The following is a 21,572-nucleotide window of genomic DNA, read 5'->3' on the forward strand; positions in this document are numbered from 1 at the left end:
ACAATGGGTTAAGATTCTGAGAGAGCAGGTTATGTGTAAGACATTGCTTTAGCAGACATGTTAATCATAGGCTGGAGCAGGACAGGTGCTGGGAGACACAGCAGGAGATGCAGGTGCAAAGATGAAGATTTGGACAGAATATGAGCAGACAGCGAACAGAAATAAGGAAAGAAGCTTTTCCTGAAGTCCTCTCTGAGGACTTGCACAACATCAGCTTAACAAGTACTAACCTAATTGTATCTGCCTGAAGGGCTGAAAGACAAACCAAGCTTCATCAAGAATTCCTCTGATGTCTAGAAAAAAACATTCACAGTCTAAGAAATTTTGAAAATGTTTCCTTCTAGGTAACTTTTAGTGCCAATAAAGAAGGGCTAGCAACAACCAGCCAAAAAACTTCAGCAGATAGCTGCAGAATTGAGGTGTTGAGCAGCAGCAATTTTCTGTACCCTCCCTTTTCTCTCCACTCAGCTCTCCTGATGGCTTTTACACAGCAGTTCACAATTTTTCACCCTGAGAAATCGGACAGAGAAAAGATTTTTAAATGCTAGGCCAGATCCCATATCTGATTCACAACCTAAGGACACAAATCTATATTGCAGCAGCTGTGGAAGTGGCACAGGGGCAAGTCAATTGCTGTGAGCAGAGCAGGAATACAACTAAGCAGGATTGCCGTCAGAGTCAACACACCATCAGATCATAACTGATATCAAGTATTATCAATTTTTAAAACTACTTAGTCAATGAAAACAGTAGCAACATAGGAAAAAAGAAAAAAAACACAGATGTCCATGGCTGACATTAGCAAAAGGCCAGATTTGCTAGAGTATTTAGCCAACATGTATGTGTAGAAACTTCTTCCCATGATGTATGACTAGAATCTTAAATTTACCTACTCTAGATTAAAAATAAACAGAAGTATTATCAGTTGTAGCTCATATGACTACTAATGAAAGATGGAGTGCCAGAAAACAAGAAAAAAGGCAAGATTGCAGTATATATCTACTTGGGTTCATCCCTTGTCTCATTTATGTAAAGCATCAATAAAAAGTATAGGAAATATTTGATGAATTGCACTAATATGCCACTTTCTAAAAAAAAAAAAACATGTCCCAATAAAGTGACTGAAAATTATACAAAGAAAATCACACAAACATTTTGTGCTAGAGTTGAAAATGATTGTTTAAATGCTAACACAAATGTAGTGAAACAGTGTAAGAATTGTATTTTAGATCAGTCATTCTACTTTGCTAAAAGATAAATTAGCCTTTTTTTTTTTAATGAAAAATCCTTATCTACAGGAAAAAAAAAAAAAAACTAGTTTTTGAGCACTGAAATACTTATTACTGAAGCCTGGACTACTAAACCTCAGAGAATCTTTTCTTAGCATTAAATGTCAAAATCCAGCAAGAAGTCAAAGAAGAAAAAAATTATGACAGCTTGTAGCATTGTATTTTTAATTTTAAGCCCCTCACAGTGACATAGGTGGAACAGGCACAAAGGGAAGGGAGATATTTACACAAAATATGCTCAACATTCATACTAAGAAGGCAAACAGACCCTGTTCTGTTTAGTGGACGGACAAATCATTGCTTCTCTACACTTTAATTCATTATTTCTCAGTGAGCCAATGACATTTAGAAATACCACTCTAGAGACTCGTAAAAATTGTGTATTATTCAGTTAATCCTTTGCTTTGGTAGAACAACTGTGTGTAAAGAGAATGACTGCGTTCTCTACAGAAGTACACCGTGGCTTACAACTTTATTATTACACTATTGAAAAATAGGTCAGGTATCGTTAATTGCAGGAAACACTGATTGACCTTGGTATTTTTGCCATTCATGTTTGCTGTCCAATCTGCTTACCAGAAACAGTTCTTACACGACCTCTCAGTAGCACAATATAGAATAGTAACAAAGAAGTCAACAATAATTAGGAGAAGGCATAACAAAGTAACATGCTTTGTCATCAATTTAATGCATGTCCAATTAGAGTCAAGTGATGGCAATCCACTGAAGTCACTCTGTAAAGAAATACATATTTATGAAGTAGTAAGTGTAAAACCTCGTGGATTTTGTTGGTCTATTTACTAAGAAAGCATTCCTCACAAACAGAATGAAAACTCAGAAGCTACAATAATACTGTATTAGACCTTGGCTAATCCATTCAGCAACATTGTAAACTGTTCCATGTTAGGTATTATTTTTAAACCTTCACAGTCTTACTGATGGGCAGACACAAGGATCAGTAAACAGTTTTAAAAACATAATCTGAATTTATTTTTATTTTTTTTACTTTATCACATGTAATTAATTTTGTAGAAATAATAAAATTGGAAATAGTCCCTCATGTATGTTTTAATCATCCTTAAGGCAAGCATTATTTCTCCGGTGTTAAATACAGCATAGTGGTATGAATTCATATAAAAATAGCAAATTCCTGAAAGTATAACACCATAACAAAAACACTAAAACAAATACTTAGACAAAATGTGCCCACTACCAGAATTTATGGTCACGTACTATGGTCTGACATCGACGTTTCTAGCATCATATCACTTTCATTCATTTCTATCTCAAATGTTTCTTCCAATGGACGGCTGGTATCCGTATTTGTCCTTTGATGTGATGTTTCTAATGTTACTATACTACTCTCATCCAGAGTCTGTCTTTCTATGTCAAATTCTCTGAAATCCCAGGCAGGTGAAATTATGTTCTTTAAGGTCTTCATTGTGTGTACGTCAAAGTCATAACATCTTAATTTGTCTTTGATCTCTGTTCCTAGGAAAACAGACAAACCATTAGTTTATTCCTAGCAATCATTCCCCAAAACGTGTCTCAAAAAAAATACCCAGGAACTACTGTGGTTCTCTATGTATTCAGAACAAGGAGCTGTCAATGCTTAATGACCAAAGTTTAAGTGCTGGTCAGACAAAATCTAGCAGGAGGCTGCTAGATTTTGCGTACACACACACACACACACACATATATACATACACACGTGTATATACACACACAAAGTGAAATTCAGATTCAAAGTCTGTTACTAGGAGCAGCTGCCAATTCCCTTCCCAGCTTTCTATGAGGGTTTCTTCACTGTTTACAGTTGATACAACCCATGATGCATGTAAGGTATTTAGCACAGCTGCATGGTTCTTCCAGATGTATTAACTGACAATATCGAGAAGAAACATCTGCTTCAACTGTGTGAAAAATCTGCTGGAAAAGCAGGATGACGGTACACAGTCTATTCTTGACGCAAGACTTCTCTCCAAGGATTCAATGACTTACCAATGTAAGCTTCAGAATCACCAATATACATTTCTATGCAATGTCCGAGCATTGTGACTGAAAATGTGTCATCCCTCCTAAGTCCAAGGGCCTATTAAAAAAACCAAACAAAACAGTAAAAAGTCTTTAGCTGCATATAAAACCATTTGCATCTTAAGTCCGCTATTCTGAGTTCGTTGGTTGACAGTGTAGTAGTAGTCTCTACTGTAAAAGCAAAATACTGTGCAACCAAAATATTTTCACATGAACTGAAAGCAAATCACAAAAATACAACTAGAGATGGACATGTATCCAGACAGAGAATCACTCGTAAGCCATGAAGTAAGATACACTATTAAAATAATTCTAAAAGCTGTGAGGAACTTAATTTTGCATAGCTAAACTACAATTGATAATGAAATAGACTGAGACAAACTTAAGTAATTACAACTAAATATATGTGATAAAAGCTTCTAAGTACATATAACTGCAGCTCAATTCTCAACCCAATGAGCCGCAATGCTGGAAAATGTAGCACTGGTTAAAATTCACCGTTACTCAATGAAAACATGAAATCACCAAAACTGTCCTGGAAATAATAAAATACGATTATCATATCGTAAAGATAAATCCATGACAACAGAAAGTGGCCTACTTTTACATCTACACTTACTGTAGAATTTCTTTGAAGCACAGGTTGGAATTACTTCAAACCATTTCAGCTGTAGAAGCTGATAAAGTACACACATTGTATAGCATAATTCAGTTGGTTTACAAAAAGGATCCACCAACAAAGTTTTAAAAAGTGGCTTTAAAAAAGAAATTCAACTTAATGCACAGAAAACCAGAGAAGACTTCTTAAAAAAAAAAAAATCAAATAATAATTTGGGGGTTGGATAAAACATTCCATCTGTTCCAACATCAAAACAGAATGAAATGGTAAATACAGAATCAGTGAGCAGCACTTCAGGCATACGTACCGTATGAAAATAGTCGATTGCACTTTCAAAATTGCCCATGAGACTATGTATGTAGCCAATGGCAGAATAAGTAGAAGCGTTCTGAGGAATTAGTACTAGAGCCTGGCGATGGTATTCCAGTGCTTCTTCATACTTCCTGATGGGGTTAAATAACAGAATATCTATTAGCAAGCTCGAGAGTGGAAGATGTTTTTATAGCATTCTATTGATAATTTCCTTATCTCACTGGCAGACAATCCTGTCAAGAAATTGATGCTTTTGATTCATTCTCTTACCATAAAAAGCACACAAGAGTCACAGATACTGATAATTTTCTTCCTCAGAATAATTGAGAAATCAATTATTGCCTTATGTAGCGCAACAGCTGTCTGCAGCTAGGTCCCATTTGGAGAAAATTCTAGCAGTTTGATAAATTCCTTTAGGTATTTAATGCTGCTCACTGCAAAATTAGGTTTCTTTCTGTAGCTCTCATTTTCCTCCCCAGGGGAGTAAAGGAGCAATGAGACTGAATCACTCATTGTTCAAAATGAGAAAAGCTCCCCAAGCACAAATTTCACAACCCTTAAATGCTGCATACATTGGTACTTTTGTTACTTCCACTTAGACACTGTTTTCATTAAAAGAGCAAGACTTGCACACAGTCATCATTTCTTTCAAATATGAGCCACGCTTTCTTTGAGAACTCTCTTATAGACCGCTTATTGCATTTGTTATTTTACAAACCAAGGATTACGTGTACGTTATGGTGCTACTCTGGAAAATTCAAGTGTCACATTTAGCGCCCTAAGGACCAAGCTGTCAAAAATAAAGACAGCAACTGTCTATACAAAAGAAATTTTAATGTCTCTAGCTGTAATGAAATTAAGCAAACCTCAATACATAATGTTGTTAAAGGCACAAATCAAGGCATAAAAATGTGCAGCTGCTTCCCTGCTGCACAAAACCTTCACGTAGTTTCCAGTGTTACTTTCAGTCACACTATTTACCTGTCCAACTACCGACCACTGTATTTTAATGTGCTGCTTTCAAATTTCAACCACACAGACCAGTAAGATTTTCAGATATGGAATTCTATCTTGCCAAAGTGTACGTGCAGCTGCCTAAGCTCTCATGTTCTTGAAAGACAGTTTACAAGGATGTGAAAATACATCCGATTGGCTTTCTGAACCTGAACAAATAGTAAAATGCAAGTCACCCTGAACGCCATGTAATCAGTTACTAAGTTACTGCAAGAAATTAAAAAAGACAAAGAGAATTATAACTGAAGTACATATTTGAAAAAACCCTTTCTTCTTTGATTTTGGGAGAGCAGGTAACTATTGTACATCAGTATTTCCCAACAAAAATGAAGAATAATTGCAGTTCTAACACAAAACCATTAATATCAAAGTCTAAGCAGACATACAGCTTATATCTAACGTATCTCTTCCATTGGCATCTCAGTAACATACAAACTACAGTTAAAACCACCACATTAAAAAATACATGGTACTGATCAAACATAAGACAACACTGGTTAAAATTGATGTAAGAGAGAACATTTATCGATGTTAAAACTGCTAAAGCTTCCATATGTACTTTGCACTTCCTTTTTCTCTTCCCAGAATGCAGATATAAAATGAAATATGAACGGTTCTGTCCTTAGAAGCCATAGGATAACATTTTATCGTTAAGGTCACTGAACACTGAGCTAAAATAATAGAATAGCAGCTAAAGCGCTGATCCAAGCAATGGATAGCATAAAAGGTGGTTTTGTGCTGAATTAATTCACTGGACATAGTCAAGCATGTCAGGATTGTGGCAGTAGCTCATTTGCTTTCAGACCCATCTGAAGAGCTAAAAGCCTATGACCAAATTTCTATTAAAGAACCAACAGCTAAGGAAAGGCCTTCACATTAAGTGTTTTAACTTGCATGTGAAAGACTGTACATAAGGAGCGATCTGTACTTATTTTAGAAATGAATCTAGGGAATCTTGCTTTTCTTATAAGCTGCCTCTACATTGCCCTCATGTGGTATACATTCCTAATGAAAACAAGGAGGCCCAGAAAAACACATTGTCTGTAGTATTACAGATAACTGAAGCTCCTGTACTCTCTACTTACTTCAGTTTTCGGCAGACGTGTCCCAGGTTGTTCAGTAAAGGCTCCCACTTATCAACTGTTATCTGCAAAACAATCAACAATTCAAGTAGCTGCAGCTTGCTAGATTGTAACTACATTTTGTAGGACCACCGAAACAACACACCAAAAACCCACACCCCATAACAAACAAGGAAATTCAATCACAACCAAGAAAAACTTCACAAAAACGTTCAGTTGTTTCAATACATGCATTTAAATCCTAAATAAACCTGTTTTCAATTACTAACTCCCCAAACCCAATTCAATTCCTTTCAAGTTTCAGTATCATTGACACTTTAATACAAACTAAACAAAATTTGTTTTCTACTTAACAAGTCCTATTTCAAGGTCTCATAGCCTAGGAGGATTAAGACTCATAAATTAGATATTCATATTAAAAAAACCCATCAATGCAGAGGGTCTTTCTACTCTCTTCTCCATAGTCTAACCTCATCTGCTCTAAATAAACGAGCTCATTTATAAAGCATGCAGAAAACTATCTAAGCTAATAAAATCCTTTGAACAGTGTTCACTGGAATTAAGAAGTCATTTGACTGGATCACCTTAAGAATTTTCCATTTATTGCAATAGAATAGTATCTCTAGCTCTTTTAGGTGTTTCGTACTCTAATTCTAGAATTCCATGTGTGTGTTTATGCACATATAACATTTAGTGCTTCTGTAAAGAAGAAAAAATGTCACATAAAATTAAGCCTGATCTACAAAGTCTGTGGCTTTTGCAGGTACAACAGTGCAACTGTAACAAAAATAAAACAACTCTTTATATTAGAGAGTTTATAAGTTAGTATCTGTCCAGTTTGTTTCAATAAATCTATGTCTTGTCCACATAGGATTGTAGTTTTTCAGTGCTTTCTACTTTGTCAGAGGTTCGCTGTACTCCAGAAGCAAGGTCATTATCTTGGTAGGAAGATACATTGCTAACAACTACTACAACATGAGGTAGTGTCCTCATTAGATATATTTAAGCTAAAAATCATTAGAAAGCTCTCTGTAAGTTCACAGCTCAGCTAACTTTCAGGAAGTTAGTTACGCATCCCTGGACCCACTCCCACTCAGTCTCCATCTGGTCGAAAGAAAAAAAATCCAGACCTACAGACTTCCAAACAAAACTGGAAGTGATTCAAGAATGCAGTTCCACGTGGTAGAAGCTGTCTTCCACACATGTACCCAGTTCCACCTTCAGGCCCAAAACCATTCATCTACTAATACCTAAGACTAAGAATCTAACTTGCGTTCCACACTTCCCAGTCAACACTTACAGTTTTGTTCTACCTTTGCTATCTTTTTTTTTTTTTTTAAATTTCAAATTAAAACATACTTTTGGCCATTTCTGGTAGTGCTGAAAATAACGCATGATGACTCTTATCTAAAAACTGAACCCACTATTACAACTAAATGGTCCATTTTTGAAGTCAATTTTATATTGCTTTGCTTTTGCCTTAATATACAAAACATCCTGGAGTTTTATGGATTTATGATCATGTATATTAATAGAAAAAATACCTCATTTCCAATAGCTTTGATTTTTTCCAGTGCATCAAGAAACCACTTTTCTGCAGTTTTCCAGCTAAATATTGGGAGTGGGGAAGAAAGAAAAGTGAATTAGCAAAGAATTCTAATTAGCAGTATGAGAAAAGTGTATGACAATTAACAGTTCTTCGATCGTATTTGGTTGTATGAATGCAACTGTCATTAAAAATGAAGTAATTTTGCCAATTGATCTTAATGGCTGACAGGTTAAAAAAAAAAAACAACAACAAACCAAAACCAGAACAAAACCACGGATGTTCAGTGAACGACTTTTCTGTTATATTTTTTCAGAATATATTTGAAGTCTCTTGACTTGACAAAATGCTTTGCTGCACAAAATGTTATTGCACGTATACACTTGTGTGAGCAAAGAGTGTGCAGCTACGCAATGGGAAGCACGCATAAAGTAATCATCTCTCTCTGCATGTTTCTCAAGCTCAAAGTTCTTCCCTCATTCCATCTTAAACAAGGAAGAACAATTGAGAAAGCAAGCCTTTATCTTAAACATAACCTAAATGAGAACCAGGTGATACTTTACATTGAGCTGTAGAATACAAAGTAAGTACTTTAATAGATATATTAGCACATCACATTTCAGAATAATCCTTCCTTAAAATTGTATTTTATCTCGTTTTGCAAGCTTACTCTCCATTTTGAAATGCAACCACTCCAACTTCATGCATAACAAAAGGATCTTCAGGTGCAATGCTTAAAGCTTGGCTGAAAAATCTTTCAGCTAGCTTCGAGTTGTTGGTCAAACCATATTCCAGTCCAATATAGAGCATTGGCAAATGACACCTAGAAAGAAAATTCGTAAGATACAGGTCAATTTTCTCTACTCCTTATGGATTAGCTTCAACTTTTTTGAATATGGCATTTCTGACATACCCTTTCATGAGCTGCGCAGCTGTGAAGTATGCAGCCATTGCTTGGTCATGTTCACTCTCAACAGCAAATGAATGGCCATAGGCTATCCAGGCAGGTCCGTAGGTTCTCTCAAGTGTAGTAGCTTTGCTAAAAACAAGAGCAGATTACAAGCAAACATTTGAAATCAAATTTCATCTGCTTCAGAAAGTACTTATGTAGCAATGCCATATGACATTAGGTATCTATTAGGATAACCTTTCATGACTGGATGTAAATAAAGGTCATTTTAAAGGTCATTTTAAAAGTTTGAACTATTCAACACTTACTAGTATTATACATTTTCAAGAATTCACTGTATTATTTCTATTGCTGTTCATGGACATCAGCAATTACTTGACTACTGAAAAGAAACAATCATATAAGGCAAACTGGGTAAAACATAGAAAAAGACAGTAGTGACATATAATGTATTAAATATATGTAAATTAACAATTAATGACAGACGTGTCAAATCTTTTTTTAAAAGCTTCCAACATATTTTAGAAGTAACCTATTTGATTACTTAGCCATCCTTAACAACCATTAAGTCTAAATCTTGCTCTGTCACAGTTAAACTTATTATCTTGCAGCTCCTAGATGAGAGTTTTCTGTCTTCTGGGACAAAACGACACACAAACATTTGCATCTTTCCACCCAACATCGTAGACAACTTAAATTATTTCAAAAAACTTGCCCCATGAACCACTTTATCCAGCATGCTTATTTGCTGCATTCTCTTCAATTCAACTCAATTCCTCACATTCCTGCCAAGTTCTCTACACATGCTGACTTATTGACAGTTACACATTGCAGCACAGCTTTGTTACATTCTGTCAAAACCTAGCTTTCCTAATTGGTCCTGAGCTTTTGCAAGACCTGAAGGAATAGATGAGCATGCAGATTCCTCCTTCTAGAGCACCTGGAATGATACTTTCCCTACATACTACTGGGCATAGTGCAGATGTGCCTTCTACTCTGCTCTATGATGTCCTGTGACTCCAAAACAATGGTACAGATGGGAGCCTGTGTTTTTATCATGGTATCTCCAGATACTTTTCTAACAAACTACTGCCTGGCTTACAGTTGTGGCTAGCCTTGTAGTAGTACATTACCAAATCAATCTACTACAGGTTGATTCAAGACTTCTCAGTTTAAGCTTACACTATCAAAACAAATGCTGTACTTTGCAGCTCTCCAACGAGTGCTGACCATCAACACGCATCTATCACAGGAAAGAGCAGTGGACTGGCTGACCAGCCTAGAAGTACAAGTCTGTTAGTGCAAAGAGAGAACTAGATAGCCAAATGGCTAACTCTTCAAGTTTAGATTTGAAATCTGGACTCGGGAGAATGCCCAAGTGTCCTTAAGCTCAAAGCTGAGGCTGGATTACCTAGCCATAGTTAGCTTGGTGGTATGAGTGAATGTAAGGACTGCACCTGCTCATAATAGGAAGGTGACTGGCAACAGATTCTGTGCAAGTCTGCAAATAATTACATTATCTGGAAAGTTGAGGTCTAAACTGCCATACCAGAAACAGGGTATAAACTAAAGAAATACTGCGGTAGTAGCCACCATATGAAGCCTTCTGCTTACTTTGAGTTATAATAACAACTGTGAACAATAAATATTTACTTAGCAAATAAGAAACGGATGTGTGAGAAAAACAAGTTTTACCTGAGGTATCTTCTGGCATGTTCATTTTTGTGGCCAACCATGAGATAGTAGCAACCTACTGCAAACCACGACACCTACAAATTACAAAGCAAGATAATTATTAGATATACAACATTGATGTTAGTGAAACATCATCGCAGGTTATACTTCACAGGGGAACAGCGTATAGCAGATAGAATGCTGGCATGTGTACATCATTAACTGGGTTTGTTCAGCCTCAAGAAGGGAAAGCTAAGTGCAGAGCTTATTGCTGCCTTCAATTTCATCTAATGATAGGGAATACAGAAGACAGAGCCAGCCTCTTCTCACAAGGAGCACAGTGACAGGATGGGAGGCAGTATGGACAAGCTGTAATATGGGGAATTCAGACTAAATAAAAAGAAAACAATTTTCACAATGAAGGTGAACACTGAAACAGACTGTCCAGAAAGGCTTAACTTATTACTCTAACACATTTTGAATGATTATTCAAAGTGAAATCTTCATACTGAATGTTTTACGACTACTCTTACACCAAGAAATCTCTACATAAGAATATTACAATGCACAGAAAAAGGTGTGAAGAATTTTAATCAGTTCCGATCATACATATGTGTATGTATGTATGTATGTATGTATGTATGTATGTATGTATGTGTGTATATGTGGATCGACACACACACACACACCTCAAACTGACCATTACCACTTTTGCTTGCTTTCATTTCAGGAAAACTACCTGGTAATGGAGGCTTAGAACAACTTACAGGATTATTTGGGTACAAATCCACCAGTTTATGAGAAAGATAGAAGAGTTCTGCAAAGGGGAAGAAACAAGAAAAGAAAATTAAAATATGCTAAAACATTCAGATGTTTCATGCTCCTTAAGTTCCTATGAATATGCAGCATATCTAGTGTTACTAATACACCCTGTACAAAAATGTTTTAGTGGTCGTGCTTCACACTGCCTCCATACAGAGGCACTTTTGCAAGTAGATAAAAAACCAAACTGTCTTTGCAGTACACAGACAAGCAGCTATACATTCCACTCGTTAAGAACCCTGCAACAACTCGGGTAACTACCATACATTAAAGTTAGTGCTTGCAGAATTACACTTAAATCTATTGCGTGAAGGTAAAACACAGTTCAGCTTTCTACATCTAAAAAGGTATAACGTATCGGCCAGATCAGTTTCAAAATGAGAGTCCTGTGCACTAACATGCCAAAGACAGGACAAAAACAACTACATTACTCCATGCAATTACTTCTTTGAATAACTATAATTATTTTTGTTAGAAAATTGACTGCAGGTTACAGGAAGTAATCAGATACAGGATAACAATTTTAATGCCTTCTGAAATTGCATTACAGTACATAAACAAACTGTTTCCTCAGAGCATGGTGCTTTTAAATTGATGAGTTCTGCACTGGAGCACTCTGCATCAATTCCTCTGCTTCAGAAAAATCAAATATGAAAAACAGCTTAAAAAATACCAGCTTATTTACACAAAGTTCTCAGTGCAGACTTGAAATAACTGAATGCTGGAAGGTCAGTAGGTGTACTGTTACTATTTGTGTACTACAGTGCACTATCCTTAGAGACACTGCGAAACGTATGAGCTCCTCATTCTATCTTCCAATTGGTATGGAAGACATTCAAAGCCTTCAGTTGCTTTGCACATTTATATGCAGTTTGAAGTGAAAAAAAGTCATCCCAGCTGCAAGTGAGCCATTCTCATAATTTCAAAGGTGTTCTCTGGTTATAGATTTATTTCAACTAAAAACAGATATCTTCACAATAGCAAAGGCAAGGAGAGAGCACAAAAAGCTTTTTAATATGGAAAAAGTACTGCCACCTAAGCATACACACTGCTGAAGAGTTCCTCCTAGTTTAAATTAACATATTTTATTTTGCTGCTGGAGAAAAGTACACCCAGATACTCTAGGAAAAACAACACAAAACATAATCAAACAACTGAAGTGGAACAGTACAGCTCACAAACTTTCTGGGTATGCAGCCCAGTGATTAAAAGACTGACGCTTGTGATCACCAGTGAGTACAGACTCGTTGCAAGACTACTTGCCTGTCATTCACCATTAGCAATATAACTCCCTTCTTTTCTTCTTTAACTGCCATTAAATGTTGTGTTTCTTACCGTTTGCTTTATTAAGTTCCACAAGTGTCCCTATATGGACAGGTAAACAGTTTGCATGGAAAGGATCCTTTTCCATCACTCTGAAATAAATAAATAAATAAATTGAAACGCACATTTCAAAAGCTTTAATGTGTTTGAAGTAGGCTGCTTTTATACTGTGCAATGTTCCAGTAATTACCCCTTCCGGCATCAGACCACCATTTGTAACCAGACTGTACCTATTACCAGCACAATAAAGGTTTAAGACCAGAAAAATAACCATTCATTTAGCTTAACAGGACTAAAACAACACTTTGGCAAGCTGAATATACAATTAGAATAACTACAACAACAACAACAACAGAATACAGTGTGCATTTGTTTGCAGCTCACCTCTTGCAGACAACAATATTACCGATCTCTGGCCTATACGTTCCACAGGCTTTGACAGCAACTTTTCTGCAATACTACTGTAGTTTTTCAGCTTATGGAAATAGGTTCTACAACATTAAGCAGTACGCCGGAGGAAACACACTTAACTCAGTTTTAATATTGTTATTTATAGTGACGTTTAGAAATGGATTGCATGCAGGACACACAGCTTGTAGGCTTGTGCCCTTTTTCTAAGCACTGCCATTTGGTAAAGTAAGCAGAAGGAAGAAAATGCCTTGAAATCTGTAGAATCTCTTATATCAGAAGTACAACATTTATGACACTGCTCTCCAAGAAGTACACCTTCAGATAGTTAAGACTTCTGTTGACATTTATAAATAATTCGAAGTATTTCAAATTAGAAGAAAAAAGTATATTTAAAGGTTCCCTATAAGATTCTAAGCATTTGTTATTCTACAGACTCATGAGATTCCCATTTCCAAGCTCTAGAATCTGTGATAGTCACATACTCCTGCCACTTTCTGCTAGAGGACTGGCAACCATGAAGTCTCAGAGAAAAAAATGTATGATTTAAATGACTTCATTGGAGACATTTATTTCAACAGAATCATGTTTTTTCTCACATGCTTAAGCTCACCACAGCAGTCAGCATTCTCTGCAGCCTTTCCAGAAATCCTGCCTCTACTGGGTTCTAAAGGGTACTCCACATGGTGATGGTTTGAGATAGGAAAAAGCTGTTCTGTACACTGAACCTTCTATTCTACAAGACTCACATTCTGAGACTATGCAGTACACACACAAAACTAGAGCCTTCTTATGAAGGAAGCTATCAGGCCAGCAAACAAAACAGCTCCAGAAGTAAGTGTTGAGCTTCACGTTAATTGAAAAGCAATCCATGTTGCTCTGATCCATCTGACAACCCAACAGCTGTGCACACCTTGGCTATGTAACAACTGACAGGCAATTTTACCACTAGAGAAATCATACTCTTTAGCTAACCAACTGAACCGGATCTGTTTGTTGTGCAGGCCAGATCAAAAGCAGGCAGACAACATGAAAAACTGAGAACGAACAGAAGAAAACAGCACAACGCTGATAAACTGAAGTTTTGCTCTGGATAATTTTGCTACAGATTACAGAAAAGCCATGTACTACTGGGCACAAACTACCCATTTTAACTACCTGAAATGTTGTATCAAACTTAAATGTGAAGGGGACAGAATCCTTAGCAAGGTCTGTTGTGACAGGACAAGGGGAAATGGCTTCAAACTAAAAGAGGAGAGATTTAGATTGCATGTAAGAAAAAAAGATGGGGTTTTTTTATGATTAGGGTGGTGAAGCACAGGCATAGGTTGCCCAGAGAGGTGGTGGGTGCCCCATCCCTGGAGATGCTCAAGGTCAGGCTGGACAGGGCTCTGCACACCCTGATCCAGCTGTAGGTGTCCCTGTTCACTGCAGGGGAGTTGGAGCAGACGGCCTTTAAGGGCCCAAACTCAAACGACTCTACGATTCTACGATGAACTGAACTGAATTATGAATTATAAATATGAAATATGAATTATAACTGAGTCCAGTTATAATTACTATTCCACAAGATACTGCAAAGAAACTCTTAAAAATCACTTTGTATACTTACAGTGAAGTACGCTTGTAACACATTTTGAAGTCACAGTTATAATAATGTCTTTCAGCTAAAGACACTACTACATCCAGGTTTTCCTGAAGACCATTTACTGATTCAGGAATCAATGTTTCACTGGGTTTATTATACTGCAAGAGAAAAGAAACACAACATATAAATCTAATATCAGATGCTATAAATATTTATTTAGTTCTAAAAGACTATGGCTACATAAAGCTTAACATTCTTTGTTTTAAACTGAAAGTGAGTAAAATCTGTATTTGATAAAATGGTTCTTTACAATGTACTTTAAAAGCTCATCTGGAGCACAACAGATGCTTGACAATGTCAATATATGAAGTATAAGCTGTACAAATGAATACTGACTTGGATAAAGTTGGCTTCCTGTACTCTCACATTCTCTTCAGAAAAAAACATTTTGGAAGAATGTTGTTTTAACCCATTATTTTCAGGTAATGGACATTTTGCCTACACTGTTTGCCTACACAGTTGCCTACACTGCCTACACTACTACTTTTCCCCACCTAAAAATTTCACAGAAAATAAAGCTAAACCAGATGGGATTACACAAAACTACGACACTATCTTTCATAAGATGATATCTACTGCATCATAAATTGAATAATGAAACAATGACCAAAACTACAAAGCACTCATATTTCCAAAGTTCAGAGTCAAAACACTAACAAAGAACATTTTCACCTGGAGTCAAGACTTAAATGCAACTGAACAGCTTTTTAGTCAGCTTACAATTTTACCTTTTTCAACTTATTCTCAAATAAAAAGTGCAGCAATTCTTGTTCTTCTTCTGTACATTGTTTATTAAGAGGTAGAGATTCAAGAAGTTCCTTTTCTATAGGAATTAAAGAATAAATTAAAACAGCCATATTATAGAAAAAATGACAAGATCAGACATAGTAAGAACTCAGATGCAAAAACAATAGTACAGATGCATTAAAAAAATATTAACTATGGAAATTAATTATCAAATTCTCACTTCCTTCTAGACTTTTAAATGAAACTTAGTGACATAGCATATCACTATAGTAACCCATTCTACATGTCAGTTTACCTCTCAGAATGGTCTATTAAATAACGCCTGCTATAGAGAAGCAAAAACCAGTAGGATTTTGCGAATCCGAAGGCTGTGAAGTTGCAAACAAGGAAGAACATTGCTCAGGCTCAACAAAAAGCATGGGAGCTTCTGCAGCTAACAAATGAGACAGCTGGGTTACTCTGTTCCTTTTAATTCTTAGCACTGCAAGACTAGAAACGAACGTTCAAATATAATCTGCTCAAAATTATAATTTTCATTCATTTCATAATTATTTAACAAACTTTTAATAAAATCATCATCTAGTACTTTCCTAGCAACTGAGGACAATTTTTACTTCAGCTTTTAGATTTTTAAACACCATACTGCTTTTCTTTCTAATGCAGGAAAACAGCATATTAAGAAAGCAGATAAATTTTACTTGTATTTGAGAACAACTGCTATCCAGACCTTCTTGTGCTGTCAGCATATGGTGCGATGTTAAAAGATCAAATGCTTCGAAGCAGTAAACATCAAGCTTCAAGGCTTCTTTGTAGCTGTATGTTGCTAGGGTTCTATTATCCAAAGCATCATAGATCTTCCCTCGCAAAAGGCATATAGAGCTCTTGATCTGGTGGAAAAGCAGGGCTGGAGGTCAAAGACTGAATCAATGTTTGCAATTTGCTTTTGAGCACAAATCAAATGGGCTCCCTGAAAAGTAAAAAGCATTCATGTATGATGGAACCTGGTTTTCTAGTGCTGTTTTCAAACAGAATAGTTTCTATGAGCTTAAGAATCAAATTAATACATTTTAAGGTTATTTACAGCCAAACAAATACATGCTTGAAATAAGTAGAGGGAGGACAGAAGCCTCTATTTCCTACTTTGAGCACCCAACCTCTGCCATTGAATTGTAATATAGATAAACTACATTACCTTCAGACTTCACAGGGAAATGGACACTTCCACACACCTTTCTTTTAAACAACACATTTCTCATATGACAAGAATGTCTTCAGTAGAGATGAAAAAGGCCAACTCAGTGGACTTGGCTACTTTGGGTAAATGTATTTTTCATAGAATGGCTCAGGTTGGAAAAGACCTTAAAAATCATCAAGTCCAACCACAACCTGACCATCATACCCTAGCTCTAACAACCCTCTGCTAAATCATGTCCCTGAGCACCACATCCAAACGGCTCTTAAACACATCCAGAGATGGTGACTCAACCACCTCCCTGGGCAGCCTATTCCAGTGCTTAACTACCCTTTCTGTAAGGAAGTGTTTCCTGATATCCAACCTAAACTTACCCTGGCACAGCTTGAGGCCATTTCCAAATAAGTGCTAGGGCATCTAATAACTAAAAGGTTCTTCCAAAATTCCAGGCTTCAGTTCAATCAGAAGGCCACAGAACTGCCACCAAGTTACTTACAAAAAAGTTGTGAATTATGTATGTATGTTGTCACACTAACCAGGCAAATTATCTTAGAAGTCTACACGCTAGAAAGAGTACAGCTGTTTTAAGAACAGTAAAACCTGGGAGGCTGGTAAAGAAAGGGTTCCCAGCTCACTCTTAGTCCACAACAAGCATTGGTGCAAATCAATCACATTTGTAAACTTTGAAAAAGCTACGATCCTAGTGAGGAGTTTGATGTAAATCCCTTGTAACGGTATCAACCCCGCCAGTCCCCTCCTTTGGGGAACCAAACTTACTCTCCCTGCATTCGTGAATTACTCTGTCATAAGTATTCATGAAAATAAGGGCTGAGGATGTGGAGTTTTTTGACTGGATTATTTTTCAGACAAGATAATTGTTCAATTTAGTTCAAGAATCAGTCAACTAGATGTTAGGGCAAAAGTACCATGAAATGGGGAAAACAGCAAAGGAGAAAGAATGAACAGCCAAAGCTGTTTGGTTTTCATTGTTTTTTTTTGTTTTTAGCTTTGTTATCCTGGCTAGCTTAAACGTATCCATTACGGTGCAACAGAGTAATTCAGTCTAAGCCTCTTCTGTCTTAAACCAATTAATATAAAGCCTACATAAGGCAGTACTAGAAAAGGAAAAAAAAAATAATCAGTTCACACTGACAATTTAACTCATCTTGCCACTCCAGTTTTTCAGGGAAAAATCGGTTTGTCAGCCCCCCTGCTATAGTTTCAGCTAATGAGCTTTAATTTACATCTGGACGAGCAAACTTCACAGACTCTTCAGCCTAAATACACATTGAGAATCCCCTCCGTGTGCCTACACAGAATTTTGTCCACTTAGCTTCAAAAAACTTCACTCAATTGCCACATCATTTCCAAGTGTGACAACGTGGAAGGAACTCTTTCATCAAAAAAATACCTGCAGGAGAGGCAAAGCTGCACTATTATCTCAGAACCTGAAGTACAACTGAAAGAAATGTTATTTTACATTACCAGGACAGAAACTGCACAACAGAGCTAAAAGACTCTAAAAATCCATGTCAGATCGTGAACATCCTTCTCTAAATTTCTGGCAGGCACTTTGCAGGATGTTTCTGTAAATTACTTTGCAAAAATGAAGAGTTAAAGTCTTTTTTCATATGTGCAAGCCAACACCTGACTTATGGGTTGAAAGAGGATTCAGCATTTCTGAAAGCCACCTTATCCAGAATGGAGTGCTTAGACACCTAGAGCTTCAAAATTCATACAGCTGCAAAATCACTGTCCGACTTCACACATATGTTTTAGTTATACAATAGTTATTCTAACAATGTCACTTACAGAAGATTGTGACATCTCCCAGTCCGTGGTAGAGTCTTTCAACCCATTTTCATCCTTCAAGTACTTCTCAAAGAGTCTTTTGTTGATTGGCTCTTCCATATCAAGAATATCCAAGGCCTGCTGATGTTCTTTGGCAGCATACTAGGCACAAACGTGCGTGTAAAAAACAAGGTTGGAATTTGAAATGTCTGTACACTAAGCATCAGTAAACCTAGTGTTACATTTCAAAGGCACAGATTATAACAACCAGTATTTACCAGTAGGGTTTTTTATGTCCAAATCAGAATTTACATGCATATGTCATTTTACTGTTATAATCAACTATTTCACCAGCCATTTATAATACAGAACTTATATTAAAATCATTCACACGCTTTCCCCACAAAATATTAGAGAAATATTTTCTTTTCTGGACAAAGGGTCAATCGGATTTCTGCACTGCAGTACCACAATGGATACTCCAACAACCACACTGAAGTTGAAATCAACTGTCTCACAATTTCAACTTGTTATTCCAATGAATGTTGATCCTCAAACATATTTCATCTTCCCAAGACACACCTATTATTTAGTTTGTATCCAATAGAGGTAAAAATGTGTACTCACATGACATCTAGCCGCAAGGTAGCGACACGCTTCATATAACTGAAAGAGAAGTTGCATTCGTGTTAGTAATAAAGAAAGAGAACTCTCTCATTTTTCAACTGTACAGCTTCTCCCGCCCTCTCACCCAAGGAAAATCTTCCTGTTCAAAATGACTACTTAAGTCTGTAACTTCTCATACTCAAAGGACACTATGTTCACTCTTGTCTTGACCACACTCAATCGCAGAGCAGAAGGACAACTGAAATAACTACACTCTAAGTGACACCCCACCTCCCCATATCTGCTGCTGTTCCATCCTTGGACCCCTTACCTTTTTTGTGACCCACCTTGGGCCAATACATGGAACAGTTCTGTTGGGAGAGATCTATGAAGATCATTGACCAACTGCCTGATAACTTCAGGTGTAGACAGAAGTTACAGCATGTTATTGAGGGCATCACCCAAATGCCCCGGGAACAGTAACAGGCACAGGTCATCACCCATATCACTAGGAAGCCTTCCAGCACTTTATCTCCCTCATGGTATCGTTTCCTTATATCTAGTCTGAAATGTATTGCTATATTCGGTGCAGGAAAACTGCATTATATAGGTTTTATAATCAGTACTCCTGTGGACCTTAATCTCTGACAACGAAGAAGCCACTGTGGTTAACGACAGAGGTTTGTAAGTGGAACAACAGTAATTTGTCTAAAATGACTTACCTTATCCAATTTACGTGATCGAAGGGCATGTGCTGCCCTATGATACTGAGCTGTTAGGTAAAGACACTGGGCCAACCAGTAGATATCTTGAGGTTCCTCTAAAAATAAAGAAGAAATTATAAACCATCAATTGATGCAATATCTTTAAACACTTTCATACAGAATATTTACTAGAAGAGTACTGGTTTTCCACTATTCCAGCACACTATGAGGTAAAGGATAATACATACATAAAAACAACTTTCTACCTCTTCAAGGTGAAAATGGAAAGAAAAAGTCTAGATTTCAAAGTTAAAGACATGAGTGCACAAAAGAATGAATACAATGAACTATATACTAGAAGTGCACGAGAAGGTGACAGTAGTGATATAGACTTAAGAAAAAACAACAATAAATAGCTATGGGAGTTGTAAGCTACCCTGCCCTTGGAAATAGCTGGAGCACAAAAACACAACTCAGAACTGTCTCCTACTGAAAAGATCAGTGGAAAACTAAAGTGAAAGCTGATTAGACTTCTGCACCTCTACCCATGCTGGTTGAAGCAGAGCTTAATAACATAAATTATTAGCAGCCTAGTTTTTTTGTGATCAAAGCCCTGCTGTCATTCAAAGAAATTTAAGTAGACTTAAGCAGAAAGAGGTGACTGAAGAACAAAGTAAAATGCTAACACTCACCATGAGACAATGATGCTACTTTGTCTGCCCAGAACAGGGCGCTCTGATACTGCTGCTGTAAAGGAATGATAGAAATAATTATTATTATTTACTGGAAATTTGTTTTCCTGGCTTACCTTGAGATCTATTACATGTCACTTGCATTTAATGTTGGATTATGTATGCAACACCTAATAAACAGTGAATTACATCTGAGTTCCTCACAAGTTTTGGGCACCTCAGTACAGAAGGGACATTGAGGTGCTGGAGCAGGTCCAACAAGGCTTGTGAAGAGCTTGGAGAATATACCCTATGAGGAGAGACTGAAGGAACCGGGGCTATTTAGTCTTGGGTAAAAGGAGGTTGAGGGGAGACCTTATTGCTCTCTTCAAATACCTCAAAGGTGCTCACAGTGAGAGCGGGGCTGGTCTCTTCTCACTGCTGACAGGTGACAGGACGAGGGGAAATGGCATCAAGCTGTACCATGGTAAGTTTAGGTTGGATATCAGGAAACACTTCTTTACAGAAAGGGTAGTTAAGCACTGGAATAGGCTGCCCAGGGAGGTGGTTGAGTCACCATCCCTGGATGTGTTTAAGATCCGTTTGGATGTGGTGCCTGGGGACATGATTTAGCAGAGGGTTGTTAGAGTTAGGGTACAATGGTCAGGTTGTGGTTGGACTTGACGATTTTTAAGGTCTTTTCCAACCTGACAGATTCTATGATTCTATGACCCTAAGTTCAAAAATCAGTATGAAAGGGGCGGTCCTACAGCGTCCAAGGGACACCGAGGTTAGCAAAGCGAGATGGGGCTATCCTGCAAGCGGTTCCCATTGCGGCGGCTTAGCTCAGCTCAGCTGAGGGCCGAGGGCTCAGCCTGGGGTTACCCCGCGCCGGGCCTCAGAGAGGCCCCAGCCCAAAGGCCGCCGCCCCGCGCCTCACCTGGTCGATGTAGTGCCGCACCCGCTTCCGCAGCCGCTCCAAGTTCATCCTCCCGCGGGCCGTGTGAGAGCGCGGAGCCCGCCACAGAGCCCGCCGCGATGGCAACGCTCGCCGCTCCGCCCGGCCGGGCGCGCTCCTACCGTGCCGTACCGCGCCGAACCGCCCCTTCCGGCCCCGCTCAACGCCGACCGTCCTCTTCCTGACGGGAGCCGCGCCCCGAGCGCCGCGTTCCGGGGGCGC

At 37.6% G+C, this 21,572-nt stretch overlaps 1 protein-coding gene across 2 annotated transcripts; it reads right to left on the reverse strand.

The window, feature by feature from the left end:
- Positions 1 to 2,255: 2,255 nt before the first annotated feature.
- CDC16 (cell division cycle 16) lies at positions 2,256 to 21,508 on the reverse strand. Of its 2 annotated transcripts, none has more exons than XM_015277840.4 (18): positions 21,333 to 21,508; positions 20,414 to 20,468; positions 19,740 to 19,837; positions 19,039 to 19,077; positions 18,433 to 18,573; positions 16,156 to 16,315; positions 15,410 to 15,504; positions 14,646 to 14,779; positions 12,638 to 12,717; positions 11,248 to 11,297; positions 10,502 to 10,575; positions 8,810 to 8,935; positions 8,567 to 8,719; positions 7,895 to 7,958; positions 6,354 to 6,415; positions 4,250 to 4,385; positions 3,291 to 3,381; positions 2,256 to 2,774 (listed from the first exon to the last, which is right to left on the reverse strand). In XM_015277840.4, exons 1-18 carry the CDS (start codon positions 21,378 to 21,380, stop codon positions 2,515 to 2,517), a joined length of 1,866 nt encoding a protein of 621 aa, XP_015133326.1. In that variant the 5' UTR covers positions 21,381 to 21,508; the 3' UTR covers positions 2,256 to 2,514. The 2 variants fall into 2 exon arrangements, with proteins under 2 accessions (XP_015133326.1, NP_001006265.2); NM_001006265.3 differs by having other exon boundaries at positions 2,256 to 2,780.
- Positions 21,509 to 21,572: the final 64 nt, after the last annotated feature.

This window comes from Gallus gallus, chromosome 1 (assembly GCF_016699485.2).
Source record: "Gallus gallus isolate bGalGal1 chromosome 1, bGalGal1.mat.broiler.GRCg7b, whole genome shotgun sequence".
NCBI lineage: Eukaryota > Metazoa > Chordata > Aves > Galliformes > Phasianidae > Gallus > Gallus gallus.